Source organism: Aptenodytes patagonicus, chromosome 1 (assembly GCF_965638725.1).
Source record: "Aptenodytes patagonicus chromosome 1, bAptPat1.pri.cur, whole genome shotgun sequence".
In the NCBI taxonomy this organism is placed as follows: domain Eukaryota; kingdom Metazoa; phylum Chordata; class Aves; order Sphenisciformes; family Spheniscidae; genus Aptenodytes; species Aptenodytes patagonicus.
The window spans coordinates 78,304,739-78,329,450 of NC_134949.1; the positions used below are offsets into that span (position 1 = coordinate 78,304,739).

The window sequence follows — 24,712 nt, forward strand, 5'->3', positions numbered from 1 at the left end:
AGGAGAAGCTGGTGGCATTGCCTTCAGACGGGTATGCAATGCAGACCCTCCACGGAGCTCCTTGATGGAAGCTTTGTCTGCAGTTCCCAGCTGGCCCGAGACACTTGGAACTGACTTTCACCCATCACAAGCTAAGGCAGGCGTTTGTGTGTATAAACAAAATTGATGAAAACCAAGTTAATTTAACCAGTGACCTAAGGTGCTGTCCAAGAAGAAAATGCATGTTACATCAAAGGGAGCAGTAAAACTGAAGCCAAGAGAAAGTCCTATCGGAAACTGATGGATCTAGTTGTATACTTGAGCTTAGTATGATAAGACATAGCCTCCTGTAACACAGTGTCATGATCTGAGGTCACAATCATAACAAAATAAAAGATTTCTTGTGCAGTGTAATCTATTGTCATTCGCTGCACTACCAAAGGCTCTGTAATCCTATAAAAGATACATTATTGCAAGAGCTAATCATTTAGAGTTGTCATACCTTGCCCAAAGCTGCTTAAATTCTTCCAGGGTGATTGGAATGCCAAATCTGAACAAGACTTTCTTCAAGTCCCTTGGCTGTATAACGCCATTTCCTTCACTATCAAATTCCTGAAAATTCTGGAATGTAAAAGAAATCATCACTAACAAGAACCAACAAGTCTGACAAAATGTTTGATCTCTCTATAAGCTTAATGAATAATGGGAATTGAGAAAGAAACGGAAAATCACGCACGTCTGAATTTCATCTTTTAATGTTTTTCTCATTTGATTTTTACTGTTTCCTACTTTCCACTATGGATGTGCAACTCTCAAAAGCTTGAATTGGGATTGACATCACAGGTGTTTAGGTGACATACTCTGTGTGAAAAGTTTCTTACTGATGGCAAACACAGGGGATATGAGCATGAGAAGCGTGCACGCAGCTGTGGGTATGCCCACTGCTGAAGCATGCCAGTGGGAGATGAAGGCGCTGGAAAATGGCAGACCTGAAGATTTTCTCCCCAACTTGTTCTATACCTAATATGAATTAAATTTTGCTTTGGGTTTTGGTTGGTTGGGTGGGTGGGTTTGTTGGGTTTTTTACCATTCATCTTGCAAACTGAGACTACCAGTACTATTGTCTGATTTACACAAACATTTAATGAAAAAAAAAAATTCATTTTTCCTTGTGCTACTCTGTTGTCCAAATATTGCAACTATTCAACAAGTTAAAAAAGATAAAAAGGTGGAAATAATTTTTATAGGTGTCACGTCCCACCTGCCGGAAGGGGAGAGTGACTAAGGTTCGCAAATCCCCCCGGTGTGGATTAAGGTGAGATAACACTCAAGGTCCAAACATGAACTTCAACTTTAATGGCACGAACACTTCTATAAGCACCAACCCTCTATGTCTTAATATATCATACAAGCTAAGCGGCTTTGTGAGGAGCTGAGGTAGGCCTTGTGTTACTTAGCAGCATCAAGAGCAGAGAGCAAGGGGGGGGGGGGGGGGGAGAGAGAGAGAGAGATCACCAATCCTGGATCCAGCGTTGGACCTGCCAACGGGGGGTGTTGGTGTGGAGAGCGCCCCAAGGAGGCTCATGTGCGCCCCTATTTATTGGCCCCAGCCCAAGGTTTCTGGAATCTTCTCTCGCCCCAGCTCCAGGAGTGGTTGAGCCATTAGTCAGGCAAGGTGAGTGACACCGGGCCCCTCCCCGTGGCTGGCTTCTGGAGCTTTCTCTGGGGCATTGTCTGTGCTTACAGCACAGTCACTTGGGCCTCGTCCAAGTTGTCTCACAGTTTTGTGAGACTCTTTTTGGATGGTGTAAGCATCTCAGTCAATGCTTCACTGTGCTGGGCAACACTGGGTGTCAGCAAAGGAGTAGGTGTGTGTTGGTGTACAGCACGTGGTCAAACAGGCCTCAGGTGAAGCCCATTACTACTCTCACAACAGAAACATTAAATAAAACCAACAAGAGTAAAATATGAAGAAAGTTTTAGAAATAACTGTAGTAGCATCTACTATATAAATCAGCGTTACAAAAACTAAATATTATTCAAACTGTTGATTTTTTTTAATCACATAGTAAGTTTTTATCATTAATGAGCTATTTTGCAAGGGTCTCTGAATATTTATAGAATCTGAAGATCAACATTGCATAATGTTCTGAAATCTATTGATGCTGCTTATTTATTTAAAGAAAAGATTCTTCTTACCCTTGCTAGGTCATGCCATCTGGCTCTTGCTTTGATAACAAGGTAGTGATGAGCGTGATCACAAGCTAGCTCTGCATCCGTTATCATCTGTTTTTTTTCTCAGGAAAGAAAAAAAAAAAAAATAACAACTAACTGTGTTTCACATTAGTGGGATCTTTAATCTCCACAAGTTTCCTTCCCTTTTGTTGTTCTTCATGGTAGTGGTGGTTTTGTTTCCTAGTTTCTAAGATACCCATTAAAGACTGTTACTTCACATCTGTGTAAACTTAATTCTTTAAATACTGCCTTATTTCCCTAGCTGCAGGTTAGCGAAGATGTTTTAAATTTTGTAATTCCCTATTTATTTTCAAATCAATGTTGTTCAATTCTCCCTCAAACTCAAGAGCCAGCATGGATCATTTATACGCATAGAAGGAAATGTTAATTATCTCAGAAACAATTATATCCTGGAGTGACTCCAGGAAGATTATCCTTGATTTACATCAATAATGTAGATCCAAACTATCTTTGAGTCACCAAGGCACGGCTAGTAAGTCTGGGGAGTAAGACCCACATTTGCAAATTCAGCCACCATTACAAGTGCCTAACTTTTGGGGGCGTGGTGCTTCTGGTTGAATCCAGGCATGCAGAGGAATATGAGTGCCTCAGATTAGGATCCAGCATAGCTGCTGCACTACACAGAAAGCTGACTAAATCCATGTGCTACGCAAGGACGCACCTACCTGAGAATTGAGGGGACCTTACGTCTCACCTTTCTTTGAAATAGTGCACCTTCCTTCCCCTGAGAAGAGCAGCCCTTCTTTTGGTGCCCAATTCTCTTTAGCTTTTCTAAGCACTTCCAGTTAGAAAACTGAGGAAAGGCTAGTAATTTCTCTTAACAGACAGCTGCCCGCCTCATGCTACGTCCTAGCACCGGTTTCTCCTCCAGCTATTGCTTTGTAAGGAAATGCTGCAGACATATGGCTTCAGAGCCTCGTTCAGCCATGCTCCAGGAATATGCTCCCTGGACCAAGATTCTCAAACGAGAGGCAGAGGAATATTGAGTCTGCAGACCAGGCAAGATGTGGTAACTACATCTGACCTACTCACTGAGTTCCTGTACCACCCATGGCATGCGCAGACCAGAACTTACGTCCTGGAGAACTGCAACACTGCAAACTCAGACAGTTCTGAGCTCCCGGGGCTCTGGACCTTGACAGTCTTTGCTGAGGGCTCCGTTTGGATTTAGAAACGTGAATGCCACATTAATCTATTTTAGGTGCCTGGGAACCTTCTGAGTTTTTCCCACTCCCACTGCTTGAGAGAAGATTCCATAAGCCTAAACAATCAACCAACAAAAACAGTCTAAAAACTTAGCTGGGAAAATGCAAGTGCTCTTAAGGCTTTCAATCACCATATTTTCTTTGCTGGACTTCTGAAATAGTAATAGTATTTGAAACGAGGAAATTCTGGAGCTAAATTCAAAATGTTTAAATTTCTAGCTAAGTCCAAACTGAAACAGAAATGAGAGCATGACAGTAGTTGGTCTCAGACTCCAACTGTTAGCAAGACTCAGTCATCATCAGTTTCCTTTCTTGTTTTAGACTGATGTCCTTGATTCACTCAGTTGTCCAATTCAGGAAAAAAGAAAAACAAACCAAGCAGATAAATATTACTAACATCAGAGCCAACAGTAATGCTGTAAGAGACAAATAAAAACTGGGAAATAAGCCTATGTGTATATACCACATCTTCACTGCCACAGCGGAGATGAGTTGCTGATCAGGAGCTTTTTCAGTCCTGCTGTATCTTGTCATTATTTTTATGCATTTATCTCTGTTTGCATAGTTAAACAGAGTTTCACACTGAGTTTTTAGAATGAATTTTTTAGTGCCTAAATGCTATTTATCATTAAAGTTAAGCTCAAACTTTAGAATTCCAGACGTTTTAAGCAGCATCACTGCTCGCAGGAAGGGAGGCTGCAGCGCTATTCTCCCTATCCTCCACCCACTCCACAGTGCCTCAATGCTTCTGTGCACCTCCCCTGATCTTGTCTACTCTCAGTGCCCTGGCGGCATAAAGGTCTGGAGCATGAGGCTTTGGGCTACTGTAATGTACACTGACAACAATATTAGTCTCAGAACTGACAGACACTGTGCCAGACAGGCAATAAATACCCTGGCTGCTCCTCAATCCAAAATGACATCTGATTCCAAAACCATCTCCCCAATTCTGTGTGCTTGGCAGTTGCAGCAAAGTTGTCCAGTTTGGAGGCTAGCTCAGCTCTAAGGCTCCAACTCAGACACCAAGTATATATGTTTGACCTTACAGATTTAAGTAGTCCCCAGGGGTAGTTCTGGCATTTTAACCTAGCGGTGGAGTCATAAATCACTGAGAACTTGGTAAAGCTACCCAACTTCAGCTTGATAAAGACATATTTTAATACTATCTTTTTTCAATTATACCCAATACAAATTTTCACACAGCATATTCATTTCTCTAAACACATCAGATTACTGTAGGTACTACACAACTTTTTCTTTCTTACTTGTGAGATGGCACAAGCCGAGGAGGTACCTCCTTAGTTTCTTGGGCATGGAACAGTTGACAGAATTCTTGGTAATTTAACACCGAAGTCAGGTTCATTCCGAACAAACAAAGTAGGCACAAGAATTCCTCATCTCTAAGACGAAGCAGAAAGCTGTCCAAAAATTGCTGAAAGTCAAGCATGTTGATGATACCGTCATGGTTACTGTCTGTTTCACGGAAGGCAGAATAGGTGTCCTAACAAGGAATATTTAACTAAATGTATTTAACATGTCAACTACATATTTTTTAACATAAATAACAAATGTTTGCTCTAGACTTGTTTTGACAACAGGCAAATATTTTAACGCAGTTTAGGAATACAAAGCATTTCTAGTACTGCCTTACTAAACACTTGGGATAGTCCGCAGTAAACCGCAGTCTTACTGCTTTCATCTCAAGCGTGTACAGAACTGAGCGAAAGTAGGGAGCGTCAAAAAGCCAGCCCCATACAAATTTACAAATTAACCTCCACTTTTCCATCAGTCCTATCTGAGAGGTACCTCATTTCTACTCTTGCACACCCTCAGAAAACCTGTAATGAAGAGAGACTTTACAGCAGTTGATCTACCAGCTGAACAGCTTCTCCCATTAGAATAGATGCAGAATGTTCGAACACTTTTAAAATGGTGCAGTTCTTCAGAAATCTGAAGTAATGCTGATCAATATGATCAGCTTTGCTAGGGGTGTCCAAGCTGGTTTGAACAGAGGATCCCTTTCCTGAATGCTGATCTTTCCAATTCTCCCAGGGAACAGGGGTGGGACGGGATGGGATGAACTGAGCAAAAGGGTAACGACTGCCTCTTCTCTCCTTTGTAAAATGTGATCTCTCTTACTCTGTGCATATCCATGGTGGGGATTCAAGGCGTACATTCTAATGGTAATTACAGAAAATAATAAGCAAATGTAGAAAAGCTGGAAAACAGCTCTTGATTAAGATCGCTGTGTTGCAAACTTTAGGGACTAAGAACATCTTCTTGAAAGATCATTCTCATGAATAGATGGACTGTTCCATGAATGAGCAGTACAGAGTTATTCCTTTCTAATTGCAAAATCTTTAATAGCTATGCTCACAAAAGGGTGGGAAAAATAACTCAGATCTTATTTTCCTGACAGAGGCTGCAGAGAAGACAATTAGGGAAAAAAAAAAAGTTTTTGCCTTGAAAACTGAATATATTTGAACTGGAAGTTTCTGAGAACACAGAAGACATGAAATCCAACATAATTTTTAGAGTCACTTTCCTGACAGCTCCTCCAAACCAACTTTTAAAACAAATGTTTGTATCAAAATAACAACCAGCTTCACTGCCAAAAGCAAACCATGGCTCGATGTATTTACCCCATAGACTTCCATCAGCTCATCATAAAGTTGACTGAGACATTCTTCAGCAGTCATGTAGTGATATTTAGCATCATTTACTCTGTGGTTTGGGCTGTTACATAATGTAGCTCCCGGGCCATTCAATCTGGCATCTGCAATAATGAAATCAAAGTATAGCAAACATAGAAAAGATCACATTTAAACATATCTGATAAATAGCACAGTAATGTAACATAAACAAAACAAGAAACCCTGCAGTCGTATTCTTCACAGCCCAAACATGATGAAGTCCAATAGCTGTATGCAGTATTAGTGTTCTCCACCCAATTTACAGTAATGGCCTCAGCTGCTATAGTTCTCCCAGCACAAGGTGAAGAAGATAAACTCAACTGAAGAAAGCACAGCTGAGACAAGGTCTTTTTCTTTTGCTTTAGCGTTCTCTGGTGCCTGGTTGCTTTGAGGAAGGGAGGTATCAGACTGGAGGAGGAGAAAAGGAGCACCGTGAAAGCCGTGACTTACTGTCATACCGCCTGTCTGTCTCAGTGAGGGAACACAGGAACTGCAGACAGTGCCAGAGAAAGTAGTTTGTTACGTCTTTGACTGTGTAGCACAGCCACTGCACACTAGACCATCTCCTCTGGAGCAATTCTATCCTGGCTAAGCTCTCCTCCGGTTTGAACCAATGTGAGCTATTTCAGGATATCTGCCATCAAAACACTCCTGACTTAACAGAGCACCACCCCTGAAACTATTTTGCCTGATGTTCTGTTCTAGCAAGACTCAGTCCTGCACAAACAGCAGCTTCATATTGTCACAAGTTTATTATCCCACAGCCCAGCAGGATCAGGAAAGGGCGACAGCCAGCTTCCCAGCAGGGCACCCATGTACTTCCATTCCTGAAGGGCTAAGGTACTTTTAGGCCATAGAAACGCTATTTTGGTCACCGTTCCAGATCTGATTCCTTCTGCTGATTGTGCAGTGATAATCTAGGAATCTATTTTGCCTTGCTTCTGGGGAAAAAGAGACTAAGCATCTTTTGAAGCCTCTTGAGCATTTTAGAATTTTTCTGCAACATGTAAGCCATATAGAGGAGCAAAGTAATTCATGTCAGATTTTAAAATGGGAAACTCTTGCAAAGAAAAATGTACACACTGACATTTCACTACACCCTACTCCTGATTGATCAGAAAAATGCTAAGTTAATGGTCTGTTCTAAAGGAACCTTTCTTTTCTTTTTAAAAGGTTTACATACACCGACACACAAGAGCCTGTACAACTACTCCAAAGAATCACTAAATAGTATTCACTGCATCATTTTAACTTCTCCTGATTTTACCCTTTAAATCCTACTCCCCCCTACAGACGTGCACTATCCTTCCCTTTTTTCAATTCCAGTTTCTATTGAAGCCTAGTCAAGAAAATTTGTACTTGTGTTATCTTCCCACTAAAGTTTATAAGAAGAAAACCAGGTCTCTTTTTCTGTAACTGCAGACCACCCTCCACCCCAGTGAATCACAAATAATTGAAAAATAAAAGTTAGGAGGGCTTTTTCTTTGCCTTCTGCTTTTTGAGACTTACTTTATGTTAAATGTGGGTCACACTTCCTTTTACAACTATGAGATATAGTAAAATATGGAAAGAAAAGCTGTGATTCTCATAATTGGCAAAAGCAAAAACTTTAAATACAGACAAAACACTGTTGATTCTTGATTTAAATCAAAAAGCTGGCACACTCATTTTCCCTGAGGTTAACCTGTTTCAAACATCTTTTATTAGGCTATTGGATGAAGGCACACATATTTTGGTGGACAGTTGATTAGCTGACTATATTAACAAACTTCTAAACTTCTAGGCCTGAATGAAGAAAAACCTGAATATTATGTCAGCCAGCCACAAGTCAGCTCTCACTTTTGTCTTAGTTCTAAAAGAGAAATACTGACAGCAGAAAATAATAGTAACAGTGTGAAAAAAGTAGATGCACACGTCTGAGAAAAATAACAGAGGCATAATATGGAAGTTAAAACAGGCCTTGAAGCCAATGGCAAAACTGCTGTTGGATTCAGTGGCATCAGAATTTTACCCACAAAATCTAGACTTAAAAAAGCATAAGTATAAAAAAGTGAGAAATGAATAATTACTTACTAGCTTTAGTTTGCACTCAGGGTTCCACCCTAAGAAATCAGTTCAGATTCCATCAGCTTCATTTTTAAGAGTTGAAAATCAAACCCCTTACTTACAGTGCCTTGAAATCAGTGAAATTACTGATGGGGTAAGGCAAGTAGCTGAGGTGAAAAAATGTGCTCCCAAATTATGAATATATTCCTCTGGTATTCATTCCTCAGCAACAGTAAATCAATGAAGACCACATCCTCATTATTCGGGTGGACAATACATATGTATCTACACAAACAGTAAACCTTGCTCTCTCACTGGGATTCTTGATACTCTAATAAAACTATCAGTTACATTACAGATAACCACATTTCAGCATTCTCTAGTAGCAACGTCCCTTAACAGCTTTAACATTCAAAAGCAGTACTTTAAATTAAAACCATAAACCAATAAGTAACCAGATCACACCACAGAGCTCTAGTTGTATATACTGCTATTAAAACTCATCACTAATGGCTTAATAACAGGTCTTTCTTTCCTGAAAGGACTAGTTACTGTCTTCTGGCTTTTTACACAGAATAGAAAAAGTTGCTGGACGTCACTACTATAAAATCATCCACTGTAATTTAGGATACAACATAATTCCGAGACTGTGAATAAGAGTTAGAAATGCTGAGGACAAGGATCTACTCAAGGCAGAGCAATCGGTCAGTTGCTTTTTGCAGTCTGTTAGTGACAACTCCATGGCACCTACCTGTGGACCTTTAGTTAGTTCACATCCCACATGTTCCAGTTTCCCTCTTGTCCTGACTTAGATACTCAGCAGCTTAGCTGGATCAGGAGTCAATGAACTACAGACAGAAAGGTCACCCGTGTGCTAAAAATCCTATCACTGATCTCTTCCTAATTTCACCAATAGCCTTTCCTCAAAAGAGAAAAGTTCTGGATCTTCCAGGAAAGGTTTGTTTCATGCTTTATTGCTGTTAAAATTCCTTTACCTTTCAGTATCGCCACAAAATCCAGATAACTCAACCCTCCATCTGGTAACCCCAGCTTTTCTGTTAGTAGATTAAACTGATTGTCATCCATTGGCATGCCATGATCTTCCAACACCTGTTAGAAGAGAAATAAAATAAGTTCTATAATGGCCTATTTTCTTGCTTAATATGCCATTTTGAATACTAAATATCTGGGCATTTTATCTTATGGCTCAACTTGAAATTACTCTGAAAATTGATCTCTCTTCCTTACATTTACAGTAAGCCATTTAAATATAGATCTATTCTGTACAACTTCAATTCTATACAGAAAGAGACAGAGAGCAAAATTTGACTATATTTTTGAGACTGGCATTTTAAGCAAAAGCACCGAGTGACAGGCTAAGATTAAACTTCACCTGGAAAGTAAAAAGTGCCAGAAGAAATGACGTTACCTCATTTAGCAGACTAGAGGAAAACTGTCATTTGTAGAATTTGCTGCTACCACTTTTCCTCACAAGCCTGCCACAACTACCTCCTGGACAAGAAATGCTGCAGAAAGGATTCAGGCCCCTGAACCACATACAGCTTCAGCGAGGTGGAAGGCATGATTCCTTTTGCATTGCTGCTCTTAAAAGCAGATTTGGGGATCTGTTTTAGGTAATCTATTTTGGCAAGGAACTTTCTGATCTTCCTACATTCCTCCCATGTCCCCTCCTCTTTTTTTTGCAGACCCTCTACCTCTCTGCATCTAAGAAATGCAGCAGTCCAGAGTGGCGGCAGTCTCCCATTGCGCCCCTCTTAATGTTAACTGGCAGTCGACTGTGGAGAGGTCCCTGGTTTTCTTCTACTTTTCCCACCTCCTGTTTCCCTGAAAAGTTGTAGTTGCAGCCCCTGCTTCTGCTGAGGGCTTTCTCCAAAACCTTTCATCTCCTTCAGCTGCTTTGTAACTCCTGATTTGGGTGTGTTTCTTTATAACTGTCCTGCACAGCTCTGTCTTGACTTTCCAAGTGTTCCTACAGTGATTACTCTTGCCATTATATTTTAGTTAATTATACAGATTAAAAGAAAAAATTCATTAAATAGCTGAACAGCATAAGGAGTGTTAAAAAAGTAAGAATAATTAGCAAATTATCATTCCTTTCTCTGAATGTAAAGCTTCTGGATAAGCAAGCATGTTTTATGTTCAGTTGAACAAGTATTTACCATCAGATCAAATGCTTAATTGTAGCGATAAGGAAATCTGGCCACACAAATCCAATCAAAGCTGGAGAAAATCAGTCACAATAGTAATGTCGGTGACTACAGTCTCAACTATTAGCACTTTCATCTAGAGAAAAAAAAGTGATAAAACTCTACCAAAACTGCATACAAGATTAAGTCATATTAAATTGTACGACTAGGTCATTGTCCTGTGCTAAATGGCTCACAAAAGGCATAGTTTCTAAATCTTATTTAAAGAAAGAGGATTGATGACAACCTTACAGGAAGGATATATTGTAATCCTTCACAAAAGTGAAGGCACACGTACAAATTGCGGATGTTACCCCAGGACCCCTGACAGAGCTTCAGCTACCATCTTCCTGATTCTGAGCTGTATTAACAATTAGACAAGTCCAAAGGTGCAAAGACAGGGTCTGTGCCTACTTGCCCAGTTCCTAAGAGAGCCAGGTCCAGTGAAGCCAGAGGTACTACGTTACTCTTTGGTAAAGGAGGTGGAGTTTGGCATCCCGCTTCACTAACCCGCCTCACACCTTTGGTACTCCACAGGCAAGCAGCTAAAAGGTGTCAGTATGCTGTAAGCTGTAAAGAAAAACACAGAGAACTGACAGTGTTGGTATAACCCTGCAAAGGTTAACTGGTGATTTTATGTCTGCATTTTTGGGTTATTCAAGCATACCAAGATCAATTACCCTTCAGAGGAATGTAAGGGTGCATTCTGCCCCCTCCCTTAATGCCGCCGTAACATAATGTTATACAAATAAACAGAGCTTATCCACTTCCAAGTTGGGCAGACAGCTTTTGCCCACTTCTATGGCTTGGCCTGGAATAACAAATCAGAAAACAAGTATGCTTTTATGTTTACCACTACCACACTGTTTGAGTAACCTATTCCACCCCTGAGGACAAGCAGCTCTGCCCAGCTGTACACTAGCTGCCTGGCTGCTCTAAATGAAGCTGAAGATCAGAGTAGCAGTCTCAAACATGCCAATGAGGTGGGCAATGGTGTTGGCACACCTGCCCAGCTGCAGAGTCGGGATCCAGTCAAAGAACAGCATACCACTATAGATCACTTTAACTTCAGTGGCACCTCAAAATGCCTCACAACCAACTCACCTAAATGCACTTGGGACATGTCATATTGCCTGCACCACTTGCAATAACCTAATGTATATAAAACATCTATATGCAGCTGGCAGATGTGATACAGAGAGTCCTACATCCTTACGAAGCAGCAGTTGGAGGCCAGGGGAGATTCCCCACAATGCCTACAATGGTACTAGACGCCCATTTCTAGATGTTCTTTATCTACCACTGAAACTCTGTGATCTCTGGGATGAAAAGCAGCTGTGCTTCCAGGGCAGGGATTGATGAACATCTTGGTAGAAGTGTCAGGGAAATTAAAGCAGGAAGAATGTGAAAACTCCCACTTGGAATTCTACCTAGACAATGAGGTGGAAATCCCCTTTCTTTTGCAAAAAGTGCAGAGATCTCTAAAGACCACAAGTGGTGGAGAATCAGTTTCTGTCTGCATTTCACCTGAAAACACACATGCCCCGTCAGTTCCCAGAGACATAAGGTAGACTGTCACTTCAGTTCTGACGAGGAATCCCTTTTAATCACCCTTATTCGCACAGAACTCTCATCCTCATTCACTCCAGGGTAGGCTTATTTCACTCAGCACAAGGTGGGGCAGAACAGGACTATTGCAGGGAAGCATGCCCCTTTTGAATGATCATAATCATCAGCAGCAGGGCCGAGTTCCCCGGGCAGTATTCCACCCAGCTGGACCCTGCTGAGCTTGCAGGGTCCAAGAACATCACAGTGCGGTGATGCATATACCTGGCTGCAGGTACCTGATGATTTTTTATCCTTTGTGCATTGCCAGAACTTGAGAAATGCATCATCCATAGTGTAATAAAAGAACAATGAAATCACAAAGACTAACTCTTCAATAGCTTCTGGTGCTATACAAATATCTTAAATGTGAGTTGTACACAGACAGCCAACGCAGAAGAAAAAGCGGCAGGTAGAATGAGTTTGTTCTGCCTAAGAGTGACAAAACGCACGTTACTGCATTAGCTGCAGGCAACATATAAGCCTCTTAGGTATCACATTGTAGTGTAAATCACAGCAACCAAAGCCAATGTCCCAAAGGTATGTGCCACAGATGTCAGATCTCTATGGGAGGAAGGGTTGCAGCTTAACACATTCTTAATAAGTGTATTATTAACAAGAAAATATTAAGAGAAATGGAAAATGCTTTATGTGTTTTGTCCTCCCACTTTCCCTCCCCTTCATTTCGAAGCAATTTCACTTCCTGCACGCCATTGCAGAAGGATATCCACCTGAGGGTAAGAAGATGGGCGGCTGAATGCAGCTACAGTGTTCGCAGGGGAAGGCTCTATAGTAACAGCCTTCGTCTTGTCGTATGATGTGGAGCACATACCTCACGGGTCTACGCTGAGAAGGGGAGAAAGGAAGGCAACAGCTTGTCACGCCCTTACAGTCAGTACATTTGGCCCTGCAAGAGTAGCTGGCAAAAACATGTACAAGATGATGTTTATTACTGAACCAGAGTAAAAACAAATTGGGACAAACTTTCTCAAGGGACTATGCAGGCCATTTTCAAAGGTACAGTTCTGGTTTAACCCTTGCTGACTATTACCTTACTTCAGTGCCTGGACAAAGGGCAGAGCATGCATTACTGTCATAACACTATTCAGCAGCAGCTCTTGCTTAAACCTAGGTAGACTAGGGAACTGTTACTGCCATCATGTCTCTTTTCCTGCCCAGCCTCAACTTTCAGCAAAGCATTGTGCTTTGAAATGTGAAAAGAAAGAAATGTACAGCTGGGTGCCATCAGCATCACAGCTACAATCCCAAATCCATGACCTCACAAGCCTGTCTAAAGCACAACATGCAGTCAGTTAAACCATCAAGGCTGTGATGGGCCATGGGAACACCACAGAAAACCCTATCTCAAAAAAGACACCTACAAAATTTGATCAGAAGTCTTGGCAAGTAAAAACTATACAATTTCAATACATTCATATTATTGTGGATCCTCTCAGCACTGAGATGCTGTACCCAAATCAGCTAACCCAGTATCAAAAGCCACCCAACATCAAATAGTTATACTGGAAATTTACAACATGATCAAATCCACTGAATTCAAATAAGAGCTACAGAAAGGTTCTCCCCTCCTGTTGGGGACCAGTCTATGCCCTGAAATGCTACTAGACGTCTGGAGGAGATTTCCCTGACACAATCACTGCAGGCTCTTTTGAAAGTAGAACAGGAGTGAGCAAGGAAGAGAGCTGGGGAACCCAGGGTGTGCTCCCTAGTCCCAGCGTGATTACGAGCCACACTGCAGTCCAAGAGTGGGTCAGAGGAAGCTGAGGCTCGGAAATCTGAAAAATGGTATAAAATTCGCTTAGGTCATTCTCCCTGAAGTATCTGGGATCTGGAAGCTCTGCTGTATCTGTTAAGAATCTTATTCTTCACCTACCTATATCCAGCTCCTACCAGCTACCACTGTGGAGTTGCAAAGAGGGCTTAAGGACTCTGAGTTAAGGCTTAGGTGATTCTTTAAGGTATGCCCACTCACTTCACATGAGAGGTGTGGTTTTGGTTGACATCACACCTCCACGTCCCAACTGTGTCTTGCCGGTCCCAATTCATACATGTTCTTTTTGACAACTGGGAGCAGTTGAAGCTTTCAAGGTGTAGTGCTGCTACAGGATGACCATTTTACGTCTTTAAAGACAAGTTGAGATTCTTTCTCATACAATAACCTGCACGGGACCCATTTAACTCATCAATAACTGAAACAGTCCTGGAGGATTTAACGCTAGCTGTGTCAGCAGGCACATTGCTAAGACAATAAGTATCTTTCTGGGAAAAGTACAGGAGAGAGAAAAATAGCTAACATTTTTCCTACCTTCCGCAAGCTAGCTTTATTAATTTTGCCATGTGATTGCTTGTTGTAGGCAAAAAAGCTGTCTTTAATAGTTGCTGCCTATTGTATCACTCTGTCCTTCAGCCTTTTAATTACTTCATCAACAGTTCTATTCTGGGCGTATTTGTTAGCTTGATCTTCAATCTGCTTGATTCTAAAATTGAAAGATTGTGCATGAAGACAAGTCGCTTATTTTTTGTAGTTTCAAACATTTGATTCAGCAATAATGAACAAGATTTCTTTAATGACAAACAATACATAGACATGGAAGAAGCTTCTTTGATGCAAAACAAAATGATAGGTTGATCAAGTTAGAGCACACATTGATTCCAAGGCCTATATTGTGCAAACATTTCTTATGTATAGCTTGCTTTACAGAAAAGAAGAAAACCCCAAAAAACCAAACCAAAAATTGACTGATACTGCTCTGAAGTATTTCTTTTGCAAATGGAGATCCTAGACCTCCAAATCACAGGCTCAGTTTCTAATGAGCCCAAGTTTCTACATTAGCTAAGGAGCCACCTTTATCCTTTAATACCTCCTCAGTTAACATGAGATGGCTAAGCTAACATGAAGGAAGTTAATGAAAGTCTTTCCATTGATTTTAAAAGGAAAAAATATCTCTCATGACGTTTTCTCTCTTCCTGGATCCCAAGTAAATCACTTCCACACTTCTTCCCTTTGGAGGAATGGCCAGAATACCTTTCTTTCTCGGGCCCTATAAGAAAGTCCATAGATATGGACTATATACTCTTCTTGCTGAAATACCACAACCTTCATCAATAAGCCATTAAAATAAATAACAATTAAATATTTAATAACTTTTAAAGACAGAAAAGAAATTAAATTAAAGGGTATGTAATGTGTCCCACTTGTGCCTATTTTACATCCGTTATAGATTTACTATAACCCATGAAAAGGAAAGTTAGAACAATTATTTTTGTTAGATGTTAGAGCATGTATTTCCATATAAGCAAAATGCAGAAATATTCAGCAGTCTTATTTTATAGATTTATCAAGTGTGTTTTATAGTATTCCCTAAAATTGAAGATAATCTTAACATTTTAGTTCTTATTCTAAAATTATGCTAATTAAAAGAGTTTTACTTTGATCTGAGCAGCACACAGAAGATTAACTCTAAGCCTCCCAAAAGGAATCAAAAGATGATGGTGACTGGTGACTCCCTCCTGAGGATCTCAGATGGACTCATCTGCTGAAGACACCTGGTCTTCTGAGATATCTGCTATCTTGCCTGAATGCAAGAAGTTGCCAAAACATTACCAACTTTACCTGCCCCATCCCACTCATTATTATATTCTCCTGCCTATCAACATAAGCCTTGCCATGAATGACCCTGAGAAAATGAAAAAGTAATTGCAGGACAGGCGATGAAGGTAAACTCAAATGTTCTTTATACCCTTCCTCCTTATTGAAGTTCAAGACTGAGGCAAAGGCTGGATGTGTCCTGGAAATAAATGAATGATTACTTGCAGGATGTCATCTAAAAGATCATCTTCCCTGTCAGGGGCTTATTCACAAAAAGCTCTCTTTATCTACTAGCCTTATAACCTAGTAGGGAAGCCTTAGACTAGGTTGAAGAAAGGAGCTGACATAAAAGCTCACAGGAAGGTATTAACCACAGCCACTTAGCTGAGGACCTAAAACTACTTGGAACAGGGTTATACATTACAGGGTCATAGAAGAGACAAAACCAGACAGAAGCACGCTGGTTGTCAGTACATGAATATAAGAAACGTGGCATAAAGAAGGGGACCTGGAAGTCCTTATGGTTCTTGGAAGATCCTGGAATCTTACAGTTCAGCAAATGAAACCTTATTTAGAGTTCTACTGATAAAAACCTGTGAGAATATGAGTGCTACAATGGTAGGATGCCTACTGTACCTCACCAACAGGGAAAACAGGATTTGGATTTGAAGCTTTTAGAGGTTTTGAGATTTTTTTCTGAGGGGAAAAAAAAAAAGAGGCAAAGTCATCCAGGGTAAAAGAGCTGGTTGTAATTGGTTGGGTAATGATTACAGCAGAACACAGGTTGTCCAGCAGATTATCAGAATGTGTCAGTGACATCCTGTTGATGCTGCAAAATCTAGTGAAGGGAAAATCTTTCTAAATTTTATCCTAATTAACACAGAGAAACTGCTTGAAAAGGTGAAATACAGCTTAGGCAGGAATGATGATGGAATGACAGAGTTTATGACACTTGTAAAAGGAAGGCAGGAGAATAGTGGGAAAAAAGTAGATTTCTACCTTCTCAAGGAACTAAAGTCTCATGGGAAACTGGTCTAAGGGAAAATAACTTAAGGAGAGCTGGCAGTGCATCAGTGAAACATGCCATCACAGTATAAGAGAGAAGCATGAATATGTACAACCAAAATCTGAAAGGCCACAACACGAGATTCAATATCAAAAATATCAAGAGAAATGAGAACTCACTCTATAAATGCTTCAGTAATATAAGACAGATCAAGAAAAAAATTGGCTTTCTATTCAACAGAGAAAGAAGGCTACCAACAGATTGCATTAAGAGGATGAAGCACTTAAAGCCTTTTTGTATCAGTCTTCGATAGAGAGTCAAATATAAGCAGGCTGCTCGAACAATGAATGCTAATAACAAATAAAGAAAGAACAAATTACAGAATATTGCTATGTATTCATATTGGTTCTTAAAGAAATGGCTAAAATTGTCTCCCAAATTTATGCAGAAAAGCAAACACACTACCCAGCTTTGAAAAGAGGGAAGGAGAAGAACTGGTGAGTTACTGACATAGTTCTAAGAAATCTATTCCTGCTTTCAGGCAGTAATTACAGAGTCACAAAGAGTTCAAAGGCTGTTAAGAGACACAAAAGCCACTAGGGATCCTTGAGATCTACTCTGATTTCAGGCAAGCTTATATTTTAAATTATACTCCCCTCCAACCAGCACCACTTTTACCTTGGTTTCCTAGGGAAATAAGAATAATGCAATCAGCCTTTTCATCCACATCTGTCAGCCTTTCCCCTAAATTTGGAGTCCATCTACCAATTTCAGTCAAACTTGAGAGGGGTAGGGGTCTTCAGATACAGCGGTTACAAGTTTTGTGAAATTGACAGTCATGAAAAGGAGAGAGACTCTTCATTCTCCTAGTTGGGAAGGCAGGGATATTATCTTTTCCATTTGTTAGCAGCTAGCCAAGCAATCAGCGTATGTGCTTCTCTGGGCTAGCCACGTACTGTCTCTTGCCCAGCTGCCAGCTTGAAGCACTCAGTGAGAAGTATGTTCTTCTTCTACCTTCAAGTAATAAGCCACAAGTACATTTACCAACTGTGTGAGACACCAAACCCTACTCCCTGCACATTCCCATCTCACTGGGGCTGGGTCTCAAAGTTCTTCATTCAGGCCTGACAAACCTAACCGTCTACTCTAACACAGGAATGCTTGCTGAAGGTATGGATAAAGCTCCAGACGGTGGCTCAGCAGAAGTTAGGGACAGAAATATTTATTAGTGAGGCCACTGATTTATCTTGAATTTAGCATACTGTGTCCTATTGACAGAACCGTATTCCATGTTGGTGAGCCATCTGCATTTTTTTTATCTTGCCAGCTCTCTGCTTTGACAGTCTTTCAGTAGAAATGGGATTGGACCTCAGTAAAAATAACTTTGGGGAATTTCTGAAAGATCTTTTGACCTCAAGAACAGGAGGGACAAACTCAGCTGGCAGAAGACAAACAGGTTGATGTCTTGATTGAAGTACAGCTCATATTCTGCTTTGGGGACAATCTTGGAATGCATCTGCAGGAACACTCTGTTCCCAAAAAATATTACATAGAAGGAGCCAACCATAAGGTCTTAGATATTTCCTACTGTCTCGCAAAAGCAAATTAGGAAAGAATTTCAGAGACAGAGGCAGCATGCTAAAAGTCCTGAGGATTAAGATGAAGGCCATTGTAGAACAGGATCTTTCACAGGTAGGGACACCTTAACCACCCCAACCTATTAAAGAACTTACAGGTGGAAAGGTGTGGAAATATCAAGATTCCACCTGTTGCAGACCATTGGTCCAAAATCACCACCTCGGTAAGAAAGAGGCCAGGCTTGCTTTCCTAGAGACTTCGTCTAAGATTTCTTTTCCATTACTGGTCATGAATTCTCGCTAAAGAGAGGAGCAGACATAATTTGGCAAATGAGAGCCACACAGCACCCATCATATAACAAGGAAAGAGGTAACATTAAAATTCATAAGGATACTGAAGTTTCATTTTAGCAATTTCAGGAGGAGGGACAGAAGCCTTGAACTCCAGGCTAGAAGGCTTAGAAGGTGTTGGTACCAGAATTGACTTGGCCACCACAGAACATCACTGGGACAAGAGGAACTGAAGGGATGATATAAACCACTGCTTAAACTTACAGAAGGAGCAACTTATCTGACATAGCTCCAAGACACTGACCAATTCAGGAACCGAACATCCAAAGGTTCTGTTTTAAACTTGTCAGAATGCCTAAACCAACAGTTCTTGTCAATGTCATAAATAAAAGGTCAGACTTGGTATAGAATCATAGAATCATAGAATAGTTTGGGTTGGAAGGGACCTTTAAAGGCCATCTAGTCCAACCCCCCTGCAATGAGCAGGGACATGTTCAACTAGATCAGGTTGCTCAGAGCCCCATCCAACCTGACCTTGAAGGTTTCCAGGGATGGGGCATCCACCACCTCTCTGGGCAACCTGTGCCAGTGTTTCACCACCCTCAGCGTAAAAAATTTCTTCCTTATATCTAGTCTAAATCTACCCCCCTTTAATTTAAAGCCATTACCCCTTGTCCTGTCGCAACAGGCCCTGCTAAAAAGTCTGCCGCCATCTTTTTTATGAGCCCCCTTTAAGTACTGAAAGGCTGCAATAAGGTCTCCCCGAAGCCTTCTCTTCTCCAGGCTGAACAACCCCAACTCTCTCAGCCTTTCTTCATGGGAGAGGTGTTTCATCCCCCTGATCATTTTTTGTGACCCTCTTCTGGATCTGCTCCAACAGGTTCATATCTTTCCTGTGCTCAGGGCTCCAGAGCTGGATGCAGTACTCCAGGTGGGGTCTCACCAGAGCAGAGTAGAGGGGCAGAATCACCTCCCTCGACATGTCTGCAGCATGGTCCCAGCTTTCTGCACAAGGGATTGACTCACTCCTGTGTGGGCCTGACATAGTAAAATGACCCAAGCCATGTGCCTGAGAACTTGTCTCACATAAACTGCTGGCAGGTAGCCAGGTAACACTTGAAAACAGTTGACATCCTCCCAATAGGTAGCGACTGACAGCACTGTATAAAGCAGTTATAAGGCCTCATAGCCAACAGTCACCTTGGCAAGAAGGTAAAGGAGATTGTGGTCTTTTTAAAAATATCCCAGAAGGCTTGTATCATCCCAAGAACTCGCTAGGAGAGAAAGATGTCCCAGTGCCTGAGAGGCCTTTAGAAGATGGACAGCATGCTCCTCCTCTGCTTTGCCTTTCTACAGCAGAACTTGGCAAAGAGTGATAGGTGAATTCTGGCAAGTGCAAGCTGTCCTTCGGCAGGGTCCTTCAGCAGGCATTTGAATCCTCATATTGCCGATTCACATGCCAAATATCCACTGCCAATTTCTCTATGTTCATGACAGAAACATGAAGGTCCTGGTGGGCCTAAAAACCATTTTGTGAGAGCTTTGCTGCAGGTTGCATTAAGAGTGGCACTGAAATTGGTATTCAGGGTCAGAGCTCAGAGGCCGTTGTTTATACCTATGTTTGGTGTCCCTGCAACATCTGGCCTGCTTTGAAAAGTATGTGGAGAACCTGTTGCAAGGCTCTGAGACAACAGAACAGAGATAACAGAAATGGCCTTTTTCAGCCATAGGAATTAACCTGCCAGTTCTGACGTGTGAATTCACAGACAAGGCAATCCCTACAGCTGCTCCGAAGGGGATTCAGATGGGGACTTAAGAAACACAAAGTGATCACTGAAGAGGAAACAAAGAAGTCTGAGGAGAATCTGGGGCAAGACAGGGCATAATCCTGTCTGGTGAGCTGTTGGCAGAAATGTGAGCTTTGCATAGGGCATTCTGTTTTATGGAATACCAGCCTAAAAATGAGGAAAGATAGGCAATAAGCATGCCTCCATGGACATATTAGAGTAAGGCATTATCTGGGTTCAAGTGAAAGGAAATACATGTGTCTGACCATACATGTAGATTATCATGCAAGTATTAAAAAAAAAATATTTTAAAGAGAAGCTCATCCCATTACAAGGGAAAGTTTGTTGTTTCCCCCCCAGATTATGCATGCATTTACATACATTCAAAAGTAAAAAGTGAGGAGAATCAATAGGTCATACATCTTTATAACCTGGATGCCAATATCAATGATGCTGGTTCAGTTGGAGGCTGTAGCTATGGCCTGCAGTAGTCACAGCCATCAGATGTGCCAGAGTTCCTGATCCTCTGAGAATGTTCAAACCCAGTTCTTGAATAATGAGCCGCACTGATCCTACAGAGGATCACAAACATACTCTTCAGATGTTATCTAGAGGGCAAAACCCCAATTTTTGAATGATGCAGTGAGATATAATCCTTGTGGACCCTGTAAAGTGAGCTCAACCATTTTTACCTGAATCCTAGAGTCTTTGATGAATGATCCATGTGTGTTTGCTCTCCTGATGCAATGCTTTGTATGTTGTACAATTTTGAATATATCTCTGTGAAATGAGAGATCAGCCCAGGACAGTACTTACCATTCAAAAAACAGCATCTATCCTCAGTCTATCTGAAAGTCTCCTTTCTATACATATTTTGTCTTTACATTAAATAGAAAATTGTCTGTAATAACAGTACCTTTTTTAAAGCTGTGTTTGCCTTTTTTCTTCTCTTTGTTGTTTTTCCTTTGATATATGTGAGCTGATACCATTTAAGTCACCAGAAAGAACAGCAACTTTTAAGTTATCCAAAAGCATCTTGTAAAAGATTCCATCAGAAGAATTATCCTTGTATTTATAGCATAACCTGGATAAAATAAGCATTTAAAATAATTTGGGAGGTTGAGAACAATGCATAACACAAATGTCTTAAGGCAAAGACGATCAAAGTAGCACATTTCTTTTACATATGCAGTTAAGGGCATTATTCAGAAGGCTATCCTTAGGCACTGGACACTAGCCTTCCCAGGCTCTTTCCGTAGCCTACAGAGAAAGCAGGAACCTAACAGAAACACTGTGTCATTACCTGGAAGAGCTCCACTGACGCTAGAAGGAGCCTAAGGACACAAGCCTCCCCTACCTACAGTTACCCTTTGTGAATACCCTGTGTAATTAACGATTGAAATATATGGTGGGCACCTGGAAGAAACTTGGCTCACCTGACACTGACCTGCAAAATTCAGCTGCATTGGCGGAAGAAGGAGCTAAGATCACAGCCGCTGCAGAACTAAATCTGTCAGAAATCATGAATGAAAGCCCTTGTTTACCTTAACTTGCTGCTTGGCATATGAGTATAAAATGAACTCACTAGCAGCCTAAGTTAATACTCATGGATGTGAACCTTAGCAGCCCAGGAGCAGACACACTGTTTGCTCAGCCCCTTCTGTTATTCTGAGGGTAACTTCCAGCGAAGAGGTGGAGTTGGTAGTTTCCTGGGCCTGTTAAATTACCCTCTTAAATCACTGCCGTATAAATTAGCAGAGCTCATGAATCAGAGCCCTTGTCATCAGTGTGTCGCTGCTTCACTGAGCTGTTCAGCCTTCCAGGATTTCATTCATGTTCATAAAGCTTTGGGGCATTCCTGGATGAAAGCAGAAGGCTCCTGTCCTTGTGCTGGGGACGCGTGGCATTCTCTGCACTCCATTTATCGCAAGTGCCTGTTCTGTTTAGAATGACACTAAAAAAATACCTGTGGTAAAAACCTCTTGTAACTTAACATATCAAGTGCCTCAATGCCTTCCTTCTTGGGGGGAAAAAAGAAAAAAAAAGAAATCAAAGCTTTCATTTCTTTTGAGAAATCTAATCCACACCATATACACTGCAGGGGAGAAAGTGTCAGGGGGGTGAGAGGGAGGGGAAAGAGTCTCCATTTTCTAGTATTTGTGAAGCCCTACTCAGCTAAAACAAGTGTAGCCTTCACACAGAAAATGGCTGTGAACACTACAGAGCAACATCTGTTTTGTGAGTGTAATCCATAAAAGGCTTCCAAATGCCCTTAAAAATTGTTCCCTCTTTTCCCCAGCCTGAATGTCATCTCACAGGAAGCCATCTGGGAGAAGCATGCCAGCTATTCTGCTGCAGCGATAGCAGTATTGTCCTCAAGTGCCTCAGGATGAGTCACATCAATGCAAAAGTCCAATTATAGTAGAAGCCCCCCAAAGCAGAAGTATAATTTCAAATAAATAAGACTGATGTAGCTGAACCACTGGAATTCAGAATGTAATTCAGTCACTTCATCACCTTTTACTCAAAAACCCTGCATCCCTTAAAGCACCCATGCTAAATCCCCAATCTGGTTATGACATTCCCAGCACAGATGTGATAGTCTTAAGCCCAGTGTGTATGCATTTAGAGGAGTCAATTACTTTTTTTTTTCTTTTTATTTTAAAATACAGCCTTTTTAAACCTGGCATTTCTTACCACTTTAGAGTAGCGAATAAACAGTGCCATCCACTGTTTCTCTGCATAATCCACAACGTTTTCCTAGGATAGTCTCAAATAAGATTTAACATAAAAATTTATGCCGCATTTGAAACAAAGAAATATAGATTGGTAAAAAGATGCGAGTCAAAACATATTTTTAAGGAGTCAGGCTAAATCACAGAATGACAACTCTAAAACTAGATTACAACAAAGGAGATCTTTCAAAATATCTCCTCACCTGTGGATGAGCCATTCTAACTCAATTAGCTATACTGTTACTCATTTATCCTAAAGCCAAATACCTCTCCAATCAAGCAGGCCATCTGTTGCATTGTTGAGTAGAAACTCGCTCTTCATCTTATGATAAGAATTACACTTCATCTCCAGCGTGGTCATCAACTCTCTAGAACATGACCCTGATGAATGATACTGCTAAGAACAGGTGCCTTTAGACATGTTTACTACAGAAAAATTAATAATACGGTGTGAATGAGACACTGTTTTCATGGACTGAACATGGCCAGTGCAAGACTGTATGTCCCTGAATGTCTTTGACAATGGAATCCAAACCTTATCTTTTAGATGTATATTTTAGATGCTATTCCTATAAAAAGATTCCAAACTCATCCCACCTATGGTGTTGCACATCTCACTTTGCTAAATACCTGCACTTTTCAACAACGCCACAGTTCATTAATGCAAATACGCAAATGTGCTCAATGTTCACTGTAACAGAAATCCTAAAAGTGTTATACCCACTTCCTTCCTGTGCTTTGCTAGAACACAACCTGTGTTCAGCATTTCACTAGACTGATCTCACAAGGCTTATCGTGCATCCTTTTAAAACAAAAGCAAAACAGCCATTGACCACAATGATGAATGAATTAAACCTTAACACTTTGCCTCTCATTGCTTTACTCTATATTATTTTCTTACAGGGAATGTTTAGAATTTCAAGTAGAGATCACTTTCCAATTCAAAGTGGCAGTTATTCATGACTTTTCTTTTAGTACAGATCTCTCATTGACACAAATAATGGTAGAAACATTATTTAGGAAATTGTATAACTGCTAAGTCCCAGGTAATTTGAAGGGTAATTACTTGTTTGTGATCAATGACCACTGATTATATACTACAAAACACAGAGCTATAAAACTGACAGATGATGAAAGCATATAGTTATAACACACTGTGCTGGGAACATGACTTTTATGAACCCAATGCATAGCACCTGAAGTTTTCTCTAAGACATTTATAGAAAGGAAAACGCATACAGTAGAATTGGTTTTACTGATCACGCTCATGTTCATTCATATATCAGGATCAAAGATTATTTCCCAAAAGCCATTTCCTACTGATGCTGTTGTGTTTGCTCCTCACACACAATGATCAGCAGGACACTGGGTTGTAAGGGTCAGACTGGAACCGATTTCTTTGATTTTCCTATTATGATTTCAAAGGTAGGAAAGAATTCCACATCTTTCTGAAAGTCACTGGCTGTAAGCAGAGAAAACTAGAGCTCCTGAGAGAGTAGATTAGACCCGATTATAACCTGACTGAAATGTTATTGCAATAAAATGCCTAATACAATTTCTTCTTCGTTGGATATAGATATTTTGACCCCATGCTCCCCATGCTTGTAGCTCTTTTGACTCTCCACTTTGGGGAGCCTGCTCATACTGAAAATGAGACTTCATGCTGACGATATTAAATTTCAATTCCTTGTTCTTTACAACAATAGTCTACTGAG

The 24,712-nt window shown here is 40.8% G+C and overlaps 1 protein-coding gene across 1 annotated transcript in view; it reads right to left on the bottom strand.

The window, feature by feature from the left end:
- Window positions 1–24,712, bottom strand: part of EFCAB6 (EF-hand calcium binding domain 6) — a 113,320-nt gene that overhangs the window by 39,057 nt on the left and 49,551 nt on the right. Inside the window, exons 9-15 of the mRNA XM_076328605.1 lie at window positions 14,318–14,375; window positions 9,175–9,289; window positions 6,083–6,216; window positions 4,706–4,941; window positions 3,816–3,856; window positions 2,179–2,276; window positions 482–600 (exon numbers count right to left, since the gene is read on the bottom strand). Coding sequence (XP_076184720.1) covers window positions 482–600; window positions 2,179–2,276; window positions 3,816–3,856; window positions 4,706–4,941; window positions 6,083–6,216; window positions 9,175–9,289; window positions 14,318–14,375 — 801 coding nt within the window. The remainder of the gene's footprint in view (window positions 1–481; window positions 601–2,178; window positions 2,277–3,815; window positions 3,857–4,705; window positions 4,942–6,082; window positions 6,217–9,174; window positions 9,290–14,317; window positions 14,376–24,712) is intronic.